The 15,452-nt window shown below is 37.6% G+C and overlaps 1 protein-coding gene across 3 annotated transcripts in view; it reads right to left on the bottom strand.

Moving 5' to 3' along the window:
- srrm3 (serine/arginine repetitive matrix 3) overlaps positions 1-15,452 on the bottom strand; it is a 126,228-nt gene that overhangs the window by 4,612 nt on the left and 106,164 nt on the right. For 2 of the 3 annotated variants that reach the window (XM_072661859.1, XM_072661934.1), the window contains exons 11-13: positions 5,926-6,221; positions 4,866-5,105; positions 3,929-4,051 (exon numbers count right to left, since the gene is read on the bottom strand). In XM_072661859.1, coding sequence (XP_072517960.1) covers positions 3,929-4,051; positions 4,866-5,105; positions 5,926-6,221 — 659 coding nt within the window. The remainder of the gene's footprint in view (positions 1-3,928; positions 4,052-4,865; positions 5,106-5,925; positions 6,222-15,452) is intronic. The other variant, XM_072662012.1, reaches the window with a different exon arrangement.

Genomic DNA, 15,452 nt, shown 5'->3' with positions numbered 1-15,452 from the left:
CTTGTGTACACTTAAAAAAGTCAGCATGTTTTCTTTGCTTTGCAAAAATAAAGAGACCATATTCTGCATTTATCGTGAATTTATTAGAATTATTATTATTGTTTTTTTAATAATTTCCCTCTTGGTTTAGGTACGGCTAATTTTCCCTACAAATGAAACCATTTTCATTAAGGTGCCTTTGAGACTGAAGTATGTAAATGACCCCTAGTCTGACTAGCTCTGAGCTCTGTTTCTAAATTATGATGTCATATCCAAGATAAATGGCAAAACAGGCTGTATTTGTTGCTTATTTTCCATATCACCGCTGTTTTGCCGCTTTTCATTGTTTGACATAATGTGAATAAGGCAGTTGTTCTTTACATTGTGTCACAGTTCCACGATGAATGAAGCAAAATAGTGCTCTAAAAATCTTTATACATTTCCTCCATATTAAAAAAAAAAGATAAGAAATAAAAACTATTAGTGTTTTTTGTGAAAAGCAATACTGACCATCACCTAAAGATAAAGTTATAATTAAACCAACAAGCAAATAAACGTTTTTATACAAACAGGCAATTTTCCCATATCATGCTAAATGTCTACTATATATAAATTCTATTTTTAGTAACTGACCCAAATATTTACATGAAATTGCTTTTCTTAAAATAAACCTGGCTAGTCTTTCAGTTTCTTTTTTATGAGCTAGGTCTCTGTAAACTGACAAAGAAAACAAGCACATATTACAGTGTTTTAAAAAATAGCTAGCTGTCCACAGCCTTCTGATGGGCAGAGCAAGTACAGATACGTCACAGATTAAAACATGGCTGTATTGCTGGAATTAGTTTCTGCCCGAGGAGTGGAAAAGACTGGAAGAGAGAGGCTGATCGTGTTAGTCAGTGTTAATGCACACACCCTCTGCAGGTGTCAGTGTATCCTCCAAGAAACAGATATAGAGCCGTCATTTGTTAATACAGTGCGTTCCCACACATACACACAAACACACACACACACATAACACACACGCATTTCACATACTCACACACACCATATGTCCCCTCAAAGCACCCACACCGCTAGTGTTGCCGACAAGCCAAGAGCTGTTAGCTGGCACAGACTGAAAACCTTAAAGGAGGTGAGTGAAAGAGAGAGGCCGGCCTTGTAGGTGACGTCAGCTTCATCAAGAGGCTTCAACTCACACTGAAGACTATGCGTAGTACACAAAACACACCACAAACCAGTATATGTACATCATTTTCCTTACTACATTTACTTATACAGCAATGTGTCATTTACCCCTATAAATGTAGAGTTAATATAATTGTTTTGATATGATACTTAGATATTCTTCTTAGATATGTACTTACATAAACAAATACATTTACTTTTTTTCCCCATGTCAAAAACATGTAAAGAACGATTTTTCTTAAATGTTATTTTATATGATATATATTTAATCAATCCGAAACACCTAACACTGTGAGTAGGTATTTTTGATAATTTTATATTTTTAATTGGTGTAAAAATATTAACCTTTTGAAACATAAATTCACTTAATGAGTTTATTTATGTTATTGGGTAAAAAAAAAATACAATGAGCAACAAAAATCAATAAATATATAAATTAGGTCATTGATCATTTTAATTCATAATAATTTCTTCATTTTAATTGTTATCAGAATACTTTTATCCTTTATTTAACTATTTATGTTATATTTAACTGATTTCTAAACATTATTTCTAAAGTTGTTTTTAAGTAAAACAAATATAAGATACAATTAACAAGTAAAGAATTCTTAAATCAACCCTTACATTGTAATATTTTATATTTCTCATTGTTGTAAAACTATTATTATGTTATGCTTAACTGAATGTATTTTATTTACATATTTCTGGACCTCATTTATATTTTGCTTAACTTCTTTCTGGATTATTAAAACTCGTTTTTATGTAAAAAAGCATAAGATTATATTTTATTTTAACAAATTAAACCGACAAAAACTTACATTAACAAATGACAAAAAATGTTGCTCATTTCAAGAAATTAAGCTTGAAACAAGCAAAATTACCTGCCAATGGAATTCATTTGACAGAAATACTTTAAAAAACCTGAAGAATATCCCATAAAAGTATTTTTCACTGCATATATCACCTCTTGATATCACCTTTGTCAGTAAACTGTGAGTTGTAGTATTAGTGCTGATCAGATGGCAGTGACCACTCTACTATCCGTTTTATTAGAGAAGGAGAAGAAGCGAGAAAGTTAGGATGCAGGGAGGTTTGGGATGTACTCTAGGGATGCTGGCAGTGCGCTTGCAGCTTCACCACAACGTGTTCATGGAGGCCTAGGAGAGTCCTGCTGCTCGGCAACAGTTACCACGGTAACCCTGCCTTCAGCTTGTCGACATGCCGACGTCTGCTGTCTTCTGAGCACCTTTGTACAGGAGTGGAAGAGTGAGCTCATACAAATTCACCTACTCACTGTGAAGCTGACTGCAGTGTGTGTGTGCTGTTGCACCTTTGAGAGTCTGCTTAACTTGATGGAAACACACAAGACACAAGAAACACACAATCGTCACACCAAGGGTTTAATACACACTATCCTAGCAAACTGTAAACGCTGGCCACTTTATTAGAAACCCTGACCTTATAGCGCTTATAGCTTATTGCTAGTGTACAGTTAGAGGCTGTAGCCTCTGTCTGTGCTACCTACCCTCAAGACCAGTGGTCTCCAACCCTCTTTCTGGACAGCAACATTCGAGCAGATTTCCACCTTTCCAACTCATACCCAGCACACCCTTTTCAGCCAATCAAAGGCTTCCAAGTCCTGAGCTGGATCATGTGAGGTGGATTAGGATAAGATCCAATGTCTGCTGGAAGGTAGCTAGCTCTCGCCTGCTCTTGACTCTTGCTGGTAAGAGTTTTCTATGCAAAAACTGAAAAACTGGGGCCAAAGACATTGGGGTAGAGGAACCACAGGACAACAGTCTGGCTACAGTCTGTAACTGTATACCCATATATTAGAGCTGTAAGGTAGGAGTATTGATAGTAAGTGTACAGTATGCAGAATATCTGATACCCTATGACTGGACAGGACAGACTTGGACACCTGTAGAACAGAAAGTGGCCACAAGATGTCAGTGTTAATCTATACCAGTGTTGCTGTATCCTCAACCTTTTGCCTATTACCTGAGAATTAGGTAATAGAGACACAAACAGCTGAAAGCAAATTATATCTGATTAACATCTGGATCTCGGGCTGCTGTAGTGTGTATAGTGTTGAGTGATGTACTGTTTACATTGGCATACCAGCATTGTGGCATACTGACATGACTGTCATTTTGTTGATTTAGCTGTATTCATAGATTTAGATTTGGGTTTTTGGCATCTAAGCACATTAGATCATATTAGAACAGATGTGGGTGAACATAAACACAGTATCTTGTGAGCTAGTCTTCCCCCATCCGCCAGTGTCCAATTCCATTACCATCATTAAGCACTGATTTACCAAACCAGATGTTGAAAGATCACTATTAATAATACAGTCCATGAGGAGAGCTTTGGAGATGTTTTATTGAACACAGTGATGTAAAATCACAACTTTCTGTATGAATGTTAGTAGTGTTTATTCTAATATCAGTGTTTTACTGAGTGAATAAACACTTACTGCTAGATAAAGAGCTTTTTAACTCTATATACTCTGTATCTCGTTTACAGGATGCTGTTCTCAGTATGATTCCTTTCTGGAAGTGTGCTTTCTGTCTAGTTAATGTTTGAAATTCTGTGTAAGACTCCATTTACAGTAATTTGGTGTAGAAGAGAAAAAAACAGGCGTCAGGTTTGTAAGACATTGTAAGACAGTCTAGCACAGAGTAACAGTACAGCATTGGTTCACTATGTATTATTACATTTTATCACCACCACACAGACAAGTGTAGGGAAGAGAGTGTACCTGGTGATTCTCCGAGCCTCCATAAAGCTTGGTGAGTCTCTCCTCCTCTTCCGAATGGGAGAGTAACTGCGGGAACGCCGGCGAGCTCTTTCTGCATCAGAGTAGTGAGGGCTGTCCCTCTCCCTGCAGTAGTTCATAGGAAATGTGACGTTTATGAGAGTGGGTTTTTTGTTCAATTGTTTACATATAGTTACAAAAACCTTGGATCTTCAATATGACTTATTTTTTTAACTTTTTGAAATGTGTATTTTTACAACTGCATAAAGAGTGGACCAATAGAAATGCTCCAAAATGACTTAAATATTTTTAAAATGACTACCATTAAAAGTTAAGAAGGTTTTTTGTTTGCTTGCTCCTTTGGTAAGCTAAAAGAGTACATAAAAAACAGCTAGTTAGCTAAAAAGCAGTGTGTATCACGACTCTCTGGAGCAGATAAACACAAAGCTATTGACACCATGCCTAATTCCAGGCATGTGCTAGATGGGTTTAAGGCCCCCAGCATTGAGCTGTGGAGCTCACAATTTTTTTAGAATTGTGTTTTTTGTAATGATGGATGGCGCTCCATCCTATACTTTTGAGTCATCATCCAACATCCTGACCTCACTAATGCTCCTGTTGCAGAACACAATCAAATCCTCACAGCAATGCTCCAAAATAGAAGTAGAAAAACAGCTACTCCAACAAAAGCATTAGAAACTTTTTTAATACCCTTAATATCAGAAGACACTATACATAAGCATGTGTTCCAATACTTTTGTCCATACAGTACAAAACAAATGTATCATCTAAGAAAGTTGAGGACAGAGTGCAGTTTACACCATACTAACCCTGAAGCAGAGAGGGATAAGGGCCTTGCTCAAGAGCCAAACAGTGGCAGCTTATCAGTCCTGGGTATCAAACCCACAACACTGTGATGTGTGAGTAAACAAAGGCATACCTGGAATTGTTCTGCCGTGGATGTGGGGATTTGGTCTTGCTGGGAGCGTGCTCTCTGGAGTTGGAGCGTGAAGAAGAGCGTCCGCTGCTCCAAGATCTACTGCGCTGCCGCAGACTGCCATGGGTCTTGCTCTTCTTGCGGCCGGAGGCGTGTCTGTGCCGTCCTGGTGAAGCTGACGTGCTCCGGTGACGGTTGGGACCCCTTCCACGGTGCTTCTTTGATGAATGAGACCCCTTCACTCTGATAAGGAGGTGAAACGTGAGTATGCACTGTAATGGTGGTGGTCTGAAGTGAAGGGTAAGGTAAAAAATCACTGGTGGTCCACTTTCAGCCTGACCCTGACCATGCCTCATACTCTCACACTGGTACCATGCATACTTCCATAGTGCTGTAATGCCAGTGTGAGTGCTGTGAATGGTCCACTTCCTAAATAATATCTGGTCTACAGAAAAGGAAACTGGCAATTATCAAATGGGGCATAGGGGGGTTGACAACCAGCATGACAACAGATGGGCTATAGTGTGAAACAAGCTAGGTTTTAGCTTATAAGGTAGATGGACCTTATCAAACGACCAGTGGGTGGAAGTACAAGGTAGGTGCTACAGGTCACAGAAAATACACTGATTTTATGTTATTATAACAAAGACAATTTATAATTAATACATTTGTAATACACACTGATGCTTGTATAGATAAGCAAAAGCTACTGAGATGTTCTCTGGAATGGGAGCCCTTTGCAAAGAAAAAATAGTGACAATCAACCATGGAACAACTCCACTGGAAAAATGTGAATAGTTTGAAGTGAAAATTGTAAACTGCTATTAGAAGTAGAAACAGGGTTGACACATTGCTGATTTTTATCAGAAAACACAGATAATAAATGCTATTTTTTTTATTTATGTCTTTAGCATGACGCATCAGTTACAGTTTGGTGTTTTTGCTCATTAAAAGTATTATATTAGCCATATATCTTAGGGACTAAGACACCTGAGAATTAGGCCCTGAAACCTGAAAATTACCCTATTAGTCAAAGACTAAAGAATACATTACTACGGCTCACTTTTTCTGATGTGTGCTCTTAGCTTTGGATTGGAGGTCAAGCTGGGAGTCACTGCTATGTGCCGGAGAGTGGCCGCTCTTCTCCTGAGCCCTCTGCCGGCCACCTCGCCTGCCCGATGGCTCGGAAGGGTGCTTGGCCCCCCGCTGTTGCCTCTCATCCCTCTCTTTCCCCGCCTCTCCGCCAGGCAGTCCTCCGGGGCTCTTGCAGGAGGCGCCGTGGCTCTTTGCTTCCCTTACGTTAGGGGACGTCTGCCTCTGTGCTTCACTCGGGGAGGATGAAGCCACTGACCGTAACTTCTGTAGATGAATGATAATAAAAAAAAACAAAAAAACAAAAGAAATAAAAAAATGACAAGAATATACTGAAATTAGAGTCGTCTTCACCTAAGAGAGTGAGCGCTATGGTGTACTTGCCAAAAAAAGGTAAATATCTAAAAGAAAAGAGCTAGGAGTTTTCTCGATATGGCTTATAGACAGTCCTCTATGGTGCAGCGCATGCAATACTTGGCATGCAAAACCATAATGAGCTGAAAATATATAATCCCGAAAGAAAAGAAGAGGAAGAAAGGGAAAACAATAAAATATATATATATGTAAAACTGTGAAACAAAACAAGATCAGGAGAATAGAGAGTGAAAAGAGAGAGCGACAGATACTGCAGAGCTGAGCAGAAAAGGAGGACTTCATCATTTATTTTTTTATAGAAATGACTACAAACAAAAGAAGTGGAAAATAAAAACTAGGAAAAAAAAAGTCAGACAACTTGACGGAACATCACAGAAATGGAAGGAACAAAAGAAAGATTCACAATTATAGATTCAATCGAATTAGAAAACAATTGGTCTTCTACTCAATAGTAAATTTCTGCTTGTGGATTGCTTTTCCTGCAGACAATTGCTGAGATGTGAACAGCGACCCATTTCCAGCTTTTTTTTAATGGTTACTCTGTTTTAACTCCCTTTTGGTTAACATCCACTTACCAATAAAGTGGTATTCCCTCCTTTAGTAGGTAAGGTATGAAGAGAAGGGAAAAGTGGGGCAACATAAGTGCATCATTAGATTCACAAAATGCAAGAGAAAAAGACACAACACCCTTCCCTGGTAGTGAGCATGAGACAATGCATGGAAATCAAACCAAAGAGACACACCAAATCAAATCAAATCAAATCAAATGAAACAAAACAAAACCCCAAACAGATTAATCATTTAGGCCTAAAGAAAGAATCACGCGGGCTGGGACACTGAGCATGTTCCTCAGAACCACTCGCATTCAAGGCAGCAAGTGATTCTGATCCTTTTGTACAGGCAGAATTTCCACTTAGCCACTGAGAGCGAAAGGCTTAGGAGTGATTTAGCACAGAAAGGTTGAACTGAGTGTACTGTCAGCAAAGCAAGCATGCACAGAAGTTTCAATAAAAGACCGCTGTTGGGAAACAGATACGACACACTGACCACTCTCATATAGTGGTGGAAGTACAAATGCAACCATGACCACTTACTGTACGTCTGTATGGTTAGTATATTTAGGAGATGTGATCTGATACTGATGGTAGTTTCAGGCACTACTATCAGGAACCTATCAGGAACCTCTGACAGTTACTACCTACCGCTCTGGAACATCTGAGTTGTATTTGACTAAGCACCTTTGAAAATGGTTAAAAAGGCATATATCTCATTTACAAGCTTGGCTCCTGGCTCCACCAAAAGTGGTTCTTCTACAGAATGATTTTTTTCTGGACGTTTTAAGGATGTTTTCACACCAATCTTGTTTCTTTCTTTTCTATCTTTAGTTCATTTCGTTTGGTCAAATGTGTGAACACCCTCCAGCATACTTGTGTCAGAACAACTGTAGTCTCAATTTTTCCATTGACTCCAGGTTCATTTTCATGGTCCACCACCAACACACCATGTCTGCCAGCTGGAGCTGCCAGCAATTTACTAGACCTAAAACAATTCCTGGAAAATTAGACTCAGGTGTGAACAAAATTGAGCTCTATAACTGGCAAACCTGATCATTTCTGTGATACTTTTGCTTTTAGTTTTCCTTAAAAACACTTTAGCCAATTCAATGTGAAACCAGCCAAACCATATTAACAAACAAAACAGGTGTGAAAACAGCCTAACAGAGTAAAATGAGGCTTTACGAACCTCACAGGATTGCTGGAATTATTTGACTCCACATATCTGTGACTTGTAACACGAGTTGTTCTGCATTAAGCAAGAGAACATCCAAAATATCCTCTTGACCACCACTGAGACAGAATTAGGACCCACTGGGTAGACACTGTATGTCTACAAACCTAACTGACCCTAAAGCCTTGGAAATAAATGCACAGAAGAATCACACACGACTGTAGGCTCAACCTCAACCAACCTTGGAACCCAAAAATCAGTTCTGTAGTTTAAACAAAAAAGATATAAAAGATTAATGGTAAAAAAAAAAACGAGAAATTATAAAGACGAATGTACCATTTCACCAAGAGACAAAAGGGATGCGTCACAAACATGAATGCATTCTACCGAAAAACAAAGAAAAAAGAAGAAGAACGGAGACAAGAGATGGACTTGAGGGGAGGGCAGTGTACTGAAGACTTCAGCATGAGAGCAAAAGGTAGATTTTAAGGTTGGAGAAAGAATAACAAACAAAAGCTGAAGTACTGAATTAAAAATAAATCATAGAGAACATATTGCTAAGAGAGGAGGAAAGGAAAACAATGAAACGTAATCCGCCATCTTTTTTTTGTCATCATAGATAAATGAAGAAAGAGAGAGAGAGAGAGATACAGAAAGAGAGAGAGAGAGAGATAGAAAACATTGAAGTCAAGCTAGGGTGCTTGTCACATTCTCATCTGCATAGAGACCACGTGCGTAGGCAGAGCATTACCTACCTTCCATTTCAATCAGAGACACGTATGCAATATTAACAAAAACAAGAAAGGAAGAAAAAAAGGAGGGGGGAAAGGAGAAAGGAAAGTTCTCCGCAGCGAAATGGGAAAAAGACAATGAATTCTTTTTAGTATCCCAGCTAAGTAATTTGGACCACAAAACTAAGAAGGAGACCAAAAAACCAACAAATCAAATCAATCGGAAAATAAAATAATACTAATAAAAAGAAAATGAAAATCGGCCAACATACGGAACAAAATGAGGACAAAGAACGGAACAGAATGGAGAACCAAGAAACCAAACTAAAATCTACATGGATTGCTGTCTTTTTCGCTTGGACATATGTGCAGCCACGTAGTATTAAAGGTTAAAGAGGGGGGGGGGGGGGTGTTAGGAGGAGGGGGGTCTAGATTATGAGAGACAAAGTGAAGCCCGTCGCACGGATAGAACCTGCCGGAAGGAAAGGTGGAGGGGAATGAACATGCAGACTACGGTCGATGGGGGCAGAAAGCATGTCAGGACAACAAAGAAGAAGAGCACACACACCACGGATGGACAGGAGGAGGTGGTGGGGGTGGGGGGAGAGGGGTGTCGAGTGAAGGGCAGTCACTGCTAGGATGGAGAACTGAAGTCAGCACATTTCAAAGGGACCCCAGTCACATTGTTTTGGGAATTTTGCATCAATAGCGCATGGATTCTTTCACCTTGGAGAAGTTCTCCATGCCTGGAACTTTGTAGAACTCTCTTTGCTCTCAGCAATTGTCAGAAAGTTGGCAAATGTTGTCAGAAAAGGGAAGAACGATCAATTCGATCAGTTTTAGCATGAAGGAACCTGAAGACGGTGCTGGAGTTAATGATTTACTGAGGGTTAGATCTGATTCTACATGGCTTGGGTCCCTTTAGTGTAACACCTCCACTAAAATGTTGTTTATTGTCCTATTTAGCTGTGAGTTTCCCATTTGCCCTGAACAGACAGAACAGCACTTGAGATTAAGAGCATACAAAAAAAACTTATTTCCAGAGCTACTGAAATGTAAAATTGGGTGCTGCAGCAAAACAAAGTCAGCGTTAAGGAGGGGTAAAGGGAATCATTTAGCTACTGCCATTCTAGTAAGGGTGAAAACAGTAACACTGTACTGAAGGGCAGTGTTTACAAGACTACAAGGCACCTACATAAGCCTTTCATGAAAACTGACATAAAGCCACATCGATATTTATAAAAGGTTCAACCAAAAGGCATCACTTGCTGAGGCGAAATGACAACAAAACTGACCAGACTGACACTTATGAGTCTTTAAGAATGTTTATGTAGGTGAGTCATTCTACGAAATGGGTGCCATTTCTACCTTGAAATTGTTAATCGTTCATCAAAAACACTTTATTACAAATCCACAGCATAAAAGAAAAAAGAATTCCACATCAGGCATAAAATTCAGATTAATATTACACTTTTATATCCGGACATGGAAACCATATTGACACTAAAACAATTGTTTTATTGAATTTTATTAAATTCACATCTTATCCCCTGCCTATATGTAAACGGTAATGTAAGCATATCTATATTTCACAGATTATATATTAAACCAGTGTATTATTAAACATATGTATAGTGTAGGTTTACACATATATATTACATATTTAAAGGTGTAAATATTGTGTTTTACTGCTGCATGTGATTTGATTTGATCTGATATGATTTAAAATGTGACTGGGTTGTATTTCACAAGGTGGTAAATTTGATTGTAGAACAGCAACAGTTCTCAAAAGTTCCTGATCTAGCACTCATGCCTAACAATCTGAAATATTAGATTCTTTGCATTATGTCTATCTTTGCATTATTGTGTGGAAATTGTAATAGAACAGTTTTCCTATGCATTTTTTGTGACGGGGTGGTTGGGTTGATTTTCACGGAATCTGTCAAACATGAAAATAGGATGTCAAAGAATGTCAACTTGATTTCTTTGTTCCTGGCTGCTCCAAAGGGTCAAATGATGTTGCTTTCACTTTGTGATGTCATTTAAGGCAACACTACATGATTAATAGACGTAAAAAAACTAGTGTAACAGGGTGGTAAGTCAAACTGAGGGACACAAATTATTCTTTTTTTTTTTTCTATTTTGAAAAATTATATGTATAATTATTTTAGATACAGATGTCATGTTGCTCAATACGGACATGTGGACAAATGGCTGTGTACCAATTAAAAATGATAAAAAATAAAATGTTACTCTTTAAGAAAGATTTTCTCATCTATCATGTTCACAAGAACAGCTGAATGAATAGCTTTAAGCTTTGAAAACACTCTTACTTTTTTTACTAATCTCTTTAAACGTCACAATGGCACAAATGGCACCTGTTTCGTAGAATGACTCGGGTTTATGTTGGCTGTCATGAAAGGCTCATATATGTAGGTGTCATGTAGCCTTACGAATGCTGGCCTTCAGTAAAGTGTTACCAGACAGTCGGAAAACGCTTACAAACTCGTAACACCTCTCCAGAGTAAGATCTCGACCATCTGAAGCAATAAAGAAACAGTCAACATCGGGGGGACAGTCTGACGGAGGTGACGCTGCCACCCAGAAGGTAACATGCAGGTCAGAAATGGTGGTCCACAAGAAGCAAGTAAAAGAAAGGCTTTCTGAACACTTGAGAGACAGCTGTCAAGTTTTTTTGGGTTTGTTTTTTCTGATCGATCTGGAGGAAAGGGGGGGTCTATAGTGTGACTCGGCAGAACATGAGCGTTCAAACTGTATTGACAAGAAAAACTATAACACACATACCCAGTTTAACCTACTTGGTCCAGTTCCAAAGCATATGAGTGCTTTTTACACAAACAAGACAGAAAAGTTTGGGCATTTATTCCTGGGAAGATATCACGTAAAATGAATAAAGGCAGAAATCAAAAGAGAGAGGGATGAAGCAAGCAAGTGAAAAGATAGAGAGAGAGCACATGAGACCTCCTCAGACGAATGCATGCTTATCACTAGGAGGAAACCTAGAAAACCTGACCAGTTCTTAAGGCAAGTAAATACTCAATGTAACCTCGAAACTCCTTAATCACGGATTCTTCTATTATGAACATTCATATTTCATAATTTGTCAACAATGCTACCAGAACACACTCACCAACAACTTTGTTAGAAACCTACCTCATAGGTTCAACTTGGTGTACAGTAAAAGACTGTAGCCCATCTGCTGATGCACAGTTTGCGTTAGCCATTTCCAAGCCCTTATTAATGGTGTGGGTGGTGGACCCATTCTCAACCTAGCAGTTACACTGACTTCTGTCAAACCCCACCAAAAAAGCAACAACAAACAAATACACTTAAATGATATCTGCTCAGTTTTGAAACCTGCCAATGATGTAAGCATGGCTGTAAATGTGAATTTAGTTATAGTTAGAACAAACTGAGTTCAAAATTCCTAACCTAAACAAATCCAACACTTTATAGAGGCAGAGCTCTAAGTAAGGGTGGTGGCTGAATTGAAAAAATTGCATGTTTAAGGGAAAGCCCATTCTAATAAAGCAGAGCCTGGCCTATCACTGTACAGGAACAGCAGGGTTCATTGTAACTGTATATGGGTGTTTACAGTTTACATTTACATTTTTGAAAGCGACTGAAAATTCAAAGATACCTGTAAGTTTAGTTGCTGCTATACAGTTGGGATTTTTTCTCTCGCTAGCAATAAGTTGTTTTGCTAGTGTTAGACTGAGAACATTTCAATAGTAGCAAGTCAGAACCCCTTCCAAAAAAGATTTAGCTTTTTATTTTAAGATGAATAGAATAGACTAGATTTGTACACCTAAGATTAATCAGCAGGCTGTTAGACACATTGCCTACAGTTAGCTTATTACGACAAATAAGACCATTTCTTTTCAGAAAACTGTAAAGTTATCAGAGATCTCCACTTTGTTAAAATAAATGTTTAGACAATGTTATTTATGTCATATTATAACATTTATTTGTTATATTATTTAATTATTTTATAAAGAGTGTAATTGTACATCTTCTACTGTCCTTAAACATGATAAAAACGCAGTATTGTCTATATATAATATATTTGATAGTATATATTTATAGTGGAGATGTTCTCTTCAGGATAACCAATTAATTTTTTTTTTTAATCTGGTGAAAATTTAATCTAATTTTATCAAATTTTTCTCCAGTGAGTGATTTGTTTCTGTCATCTGTCACTGACTTAGCAGTTATCATATGTGAGGGTGTTTGGTTTTAAAGAACATTTTTGTTCATTTAAAAGTAAGATTTCTCATTTCAAAACATTTAGTACCAAATTAGGTTTGAATATAACTTTTAAAAAAAGATTAAAATATTACTTTTATTATATTTCTGATGTTTGACATAAGATCACATTTATGTTACCTAAATCTAATACTTTCAACCAAATAAACACATTAATTTTGAGATTATAAGATATATACAGATTATACAGCAAATAAGCTTTACAGTATAAGAAATCTCATATCATACTTCATTCAATGACCTTCCTTTTTACCTTTATTTGTCTACTTTATTGACATTGTTTAATTATACCTAAAAATACTAAACTGTTTATTTTGCCAGGTCTCCTTTCTTATGTTTTGATTTTTTTGAATTGATAATTAGAATCAGCTTCATTGATTCCCATCACTTGGACTCGGAATCAAAGAGCCCTACCTCTGGATTTTAACCATGCAGAGACTGGAGAAAACTGAGGTGAATTATAGAGACATTGCCTGTAAGCAGAGTATTTTCACTACCAAGAGTTTGAATTATGTGTACTCTTATTATAAGATAAACCAACAAACTGTACATGACCACAGATGCTACAGTCTGTAATATAAGGTAGGTGGAGCTCAAATAGTGGCCACTGAGTGGACGTACAAGGTGAGTTTGTACTAAAGTGGGTGGTGAATGTATTTTGCCCATTTTCACTCACTTGCACTCTGAAGGTACTTGCTCTAATTTAACTTGCTTTAATTTAGGAGGCTAAACATTCATGTTTCACACTTGAGGTTTTACTGGAATAAAAGCAAGCCTAAGCTAAAAAAAAAAGGTGAGCAGGCTGAAGCATCTCTTGGAACCTGACGGGCAGCTTTTTTGTGCGGGTCAGTTTTTCTAGCTGTCTGCGCTTTAGTTCTCTTCATCAAAGTTTATCCGACTGAAGTTTGGGAATTACAGTCCAGGGCGGAGGCAACAGACTGGAAGAAAGATGGTTGTGCCCTGACAGTGGTTAAACTCTTTTTCTGAGGGCAGAGCTCTGTCAACTCCGAGCTACTTGACTGTGACTGAAATTTCAATCTACTGAATTTAATCTGCTGTGATTGATGTCAACGCACAAGGTGGCGGCCATCCAGCAGCAAGCATGGTTTACAGCTGGTGGATTCTGTCAATGTAATCTTGAGAGAAGTCAATGGGCACAGTGATGCAGCACAGCCCTCAATTGCTCTGTCATGTCTGCCCTTGGGAAACCTGAATGAGTTATTCCGCCATGGTACCTTTTACCATACCGGTTTGGCACTGACAATGCAAAGACTCATTCCAAAGCTTAGCGCTCTCAGCTAGGGCTGATGTATACGTTTCTATTTCATTTTGGTATTGAGAGTTACTGAATAGCAGCCTAAATAATGTTTTAACCCTGAAGAAATATTATTTCATATCAAAGTAGGGCATAAATGAATGAAGTAACTTAAAGCATAATTAAAAAAATATTTAGATTTACACACACCCTAGCTAGTAATCATTTACTGCATGTTGTTGTCACTTAGCAATATTGACATTTTAAAATATTTGAATTATATTCTGATTAATTTTTTTTTTTTCTTTGGGAAATGTGCAATTTGGATTATGTGCAAAATGGTATAGTTTTATGTGATCATTTATGTGATAATGAGTGTATAATTTATGATTTCTGCAAAACAAAAACACAGTATGTGGAAGGTTATCCTTACAATTAGTATATACAATATATTATATACTATATATAATATATAGTACATAAAACATGAAAATATAATTGTTGCCATATGGCAACAGCATGCGACTACTAAACCTTAATACAATGGGAGAAATAAGAGTGTATATTTTACAATCCAAGTTGATGGTTTTACCAATTAAATTTCTTTTTATATTTATAAAACAAATAAAATTTTATATATGCATATTTAGCTGTTATGCAGATGATGAAAGTGACTGTAGTCACCATTGCATGCACTGCAGATTACAGTTACACAAGCTGTTGCCATATGGCAACAAACTGCAAAAGTTGTCTTTTTTCCATATTTCTTTTTTTATTATATATTTATAATATCTTTTATTATTTTATTTTTATTTGACCCCATTTTCTACCCACTTTGGAAGGCCAATTACCCAATCCTGTCCATGTGAACTCCCCCTATCACTAGCAATGCCCCAACACTAAGACTGGCATGTCTCCTCTGACACGCGAAGCCGACCATCGCCCCTCTCTTCAAACGGCTAACAGACGCCTGTGCTCACTAACATCACACTATGAATGAGAGAGCAGGGTCAACTGTGCTCTCTAGGAGTCTGACTGCTGATGGCAAGCAGCATGACCCGGCATTCGACCCGGCAACATGCAGTAAATGATAAATAGTGAGCTAGTACATAGCTAGTAAAT

This window comes from Salminus brasiliensis, chromosome 1 (assembly GCF_030463535.1).
Source record: "Salminus brasiliensis chromosome 1, fSalBra1.hap2, whole genome shotgun sequence".
In the NCBI taxonomy this organism is placed as follows: domain Eukaryota; kingdom Metazoa; phylum Chordata; class Actinopteri; order Characiformes; family Bryconidae; genus Salminus; species Salminus brasiliensis.
Note: the sequence above shows the minus strand (reverse complement) of the source record. Positions and strands in the feature narration are given on the sequence as shown.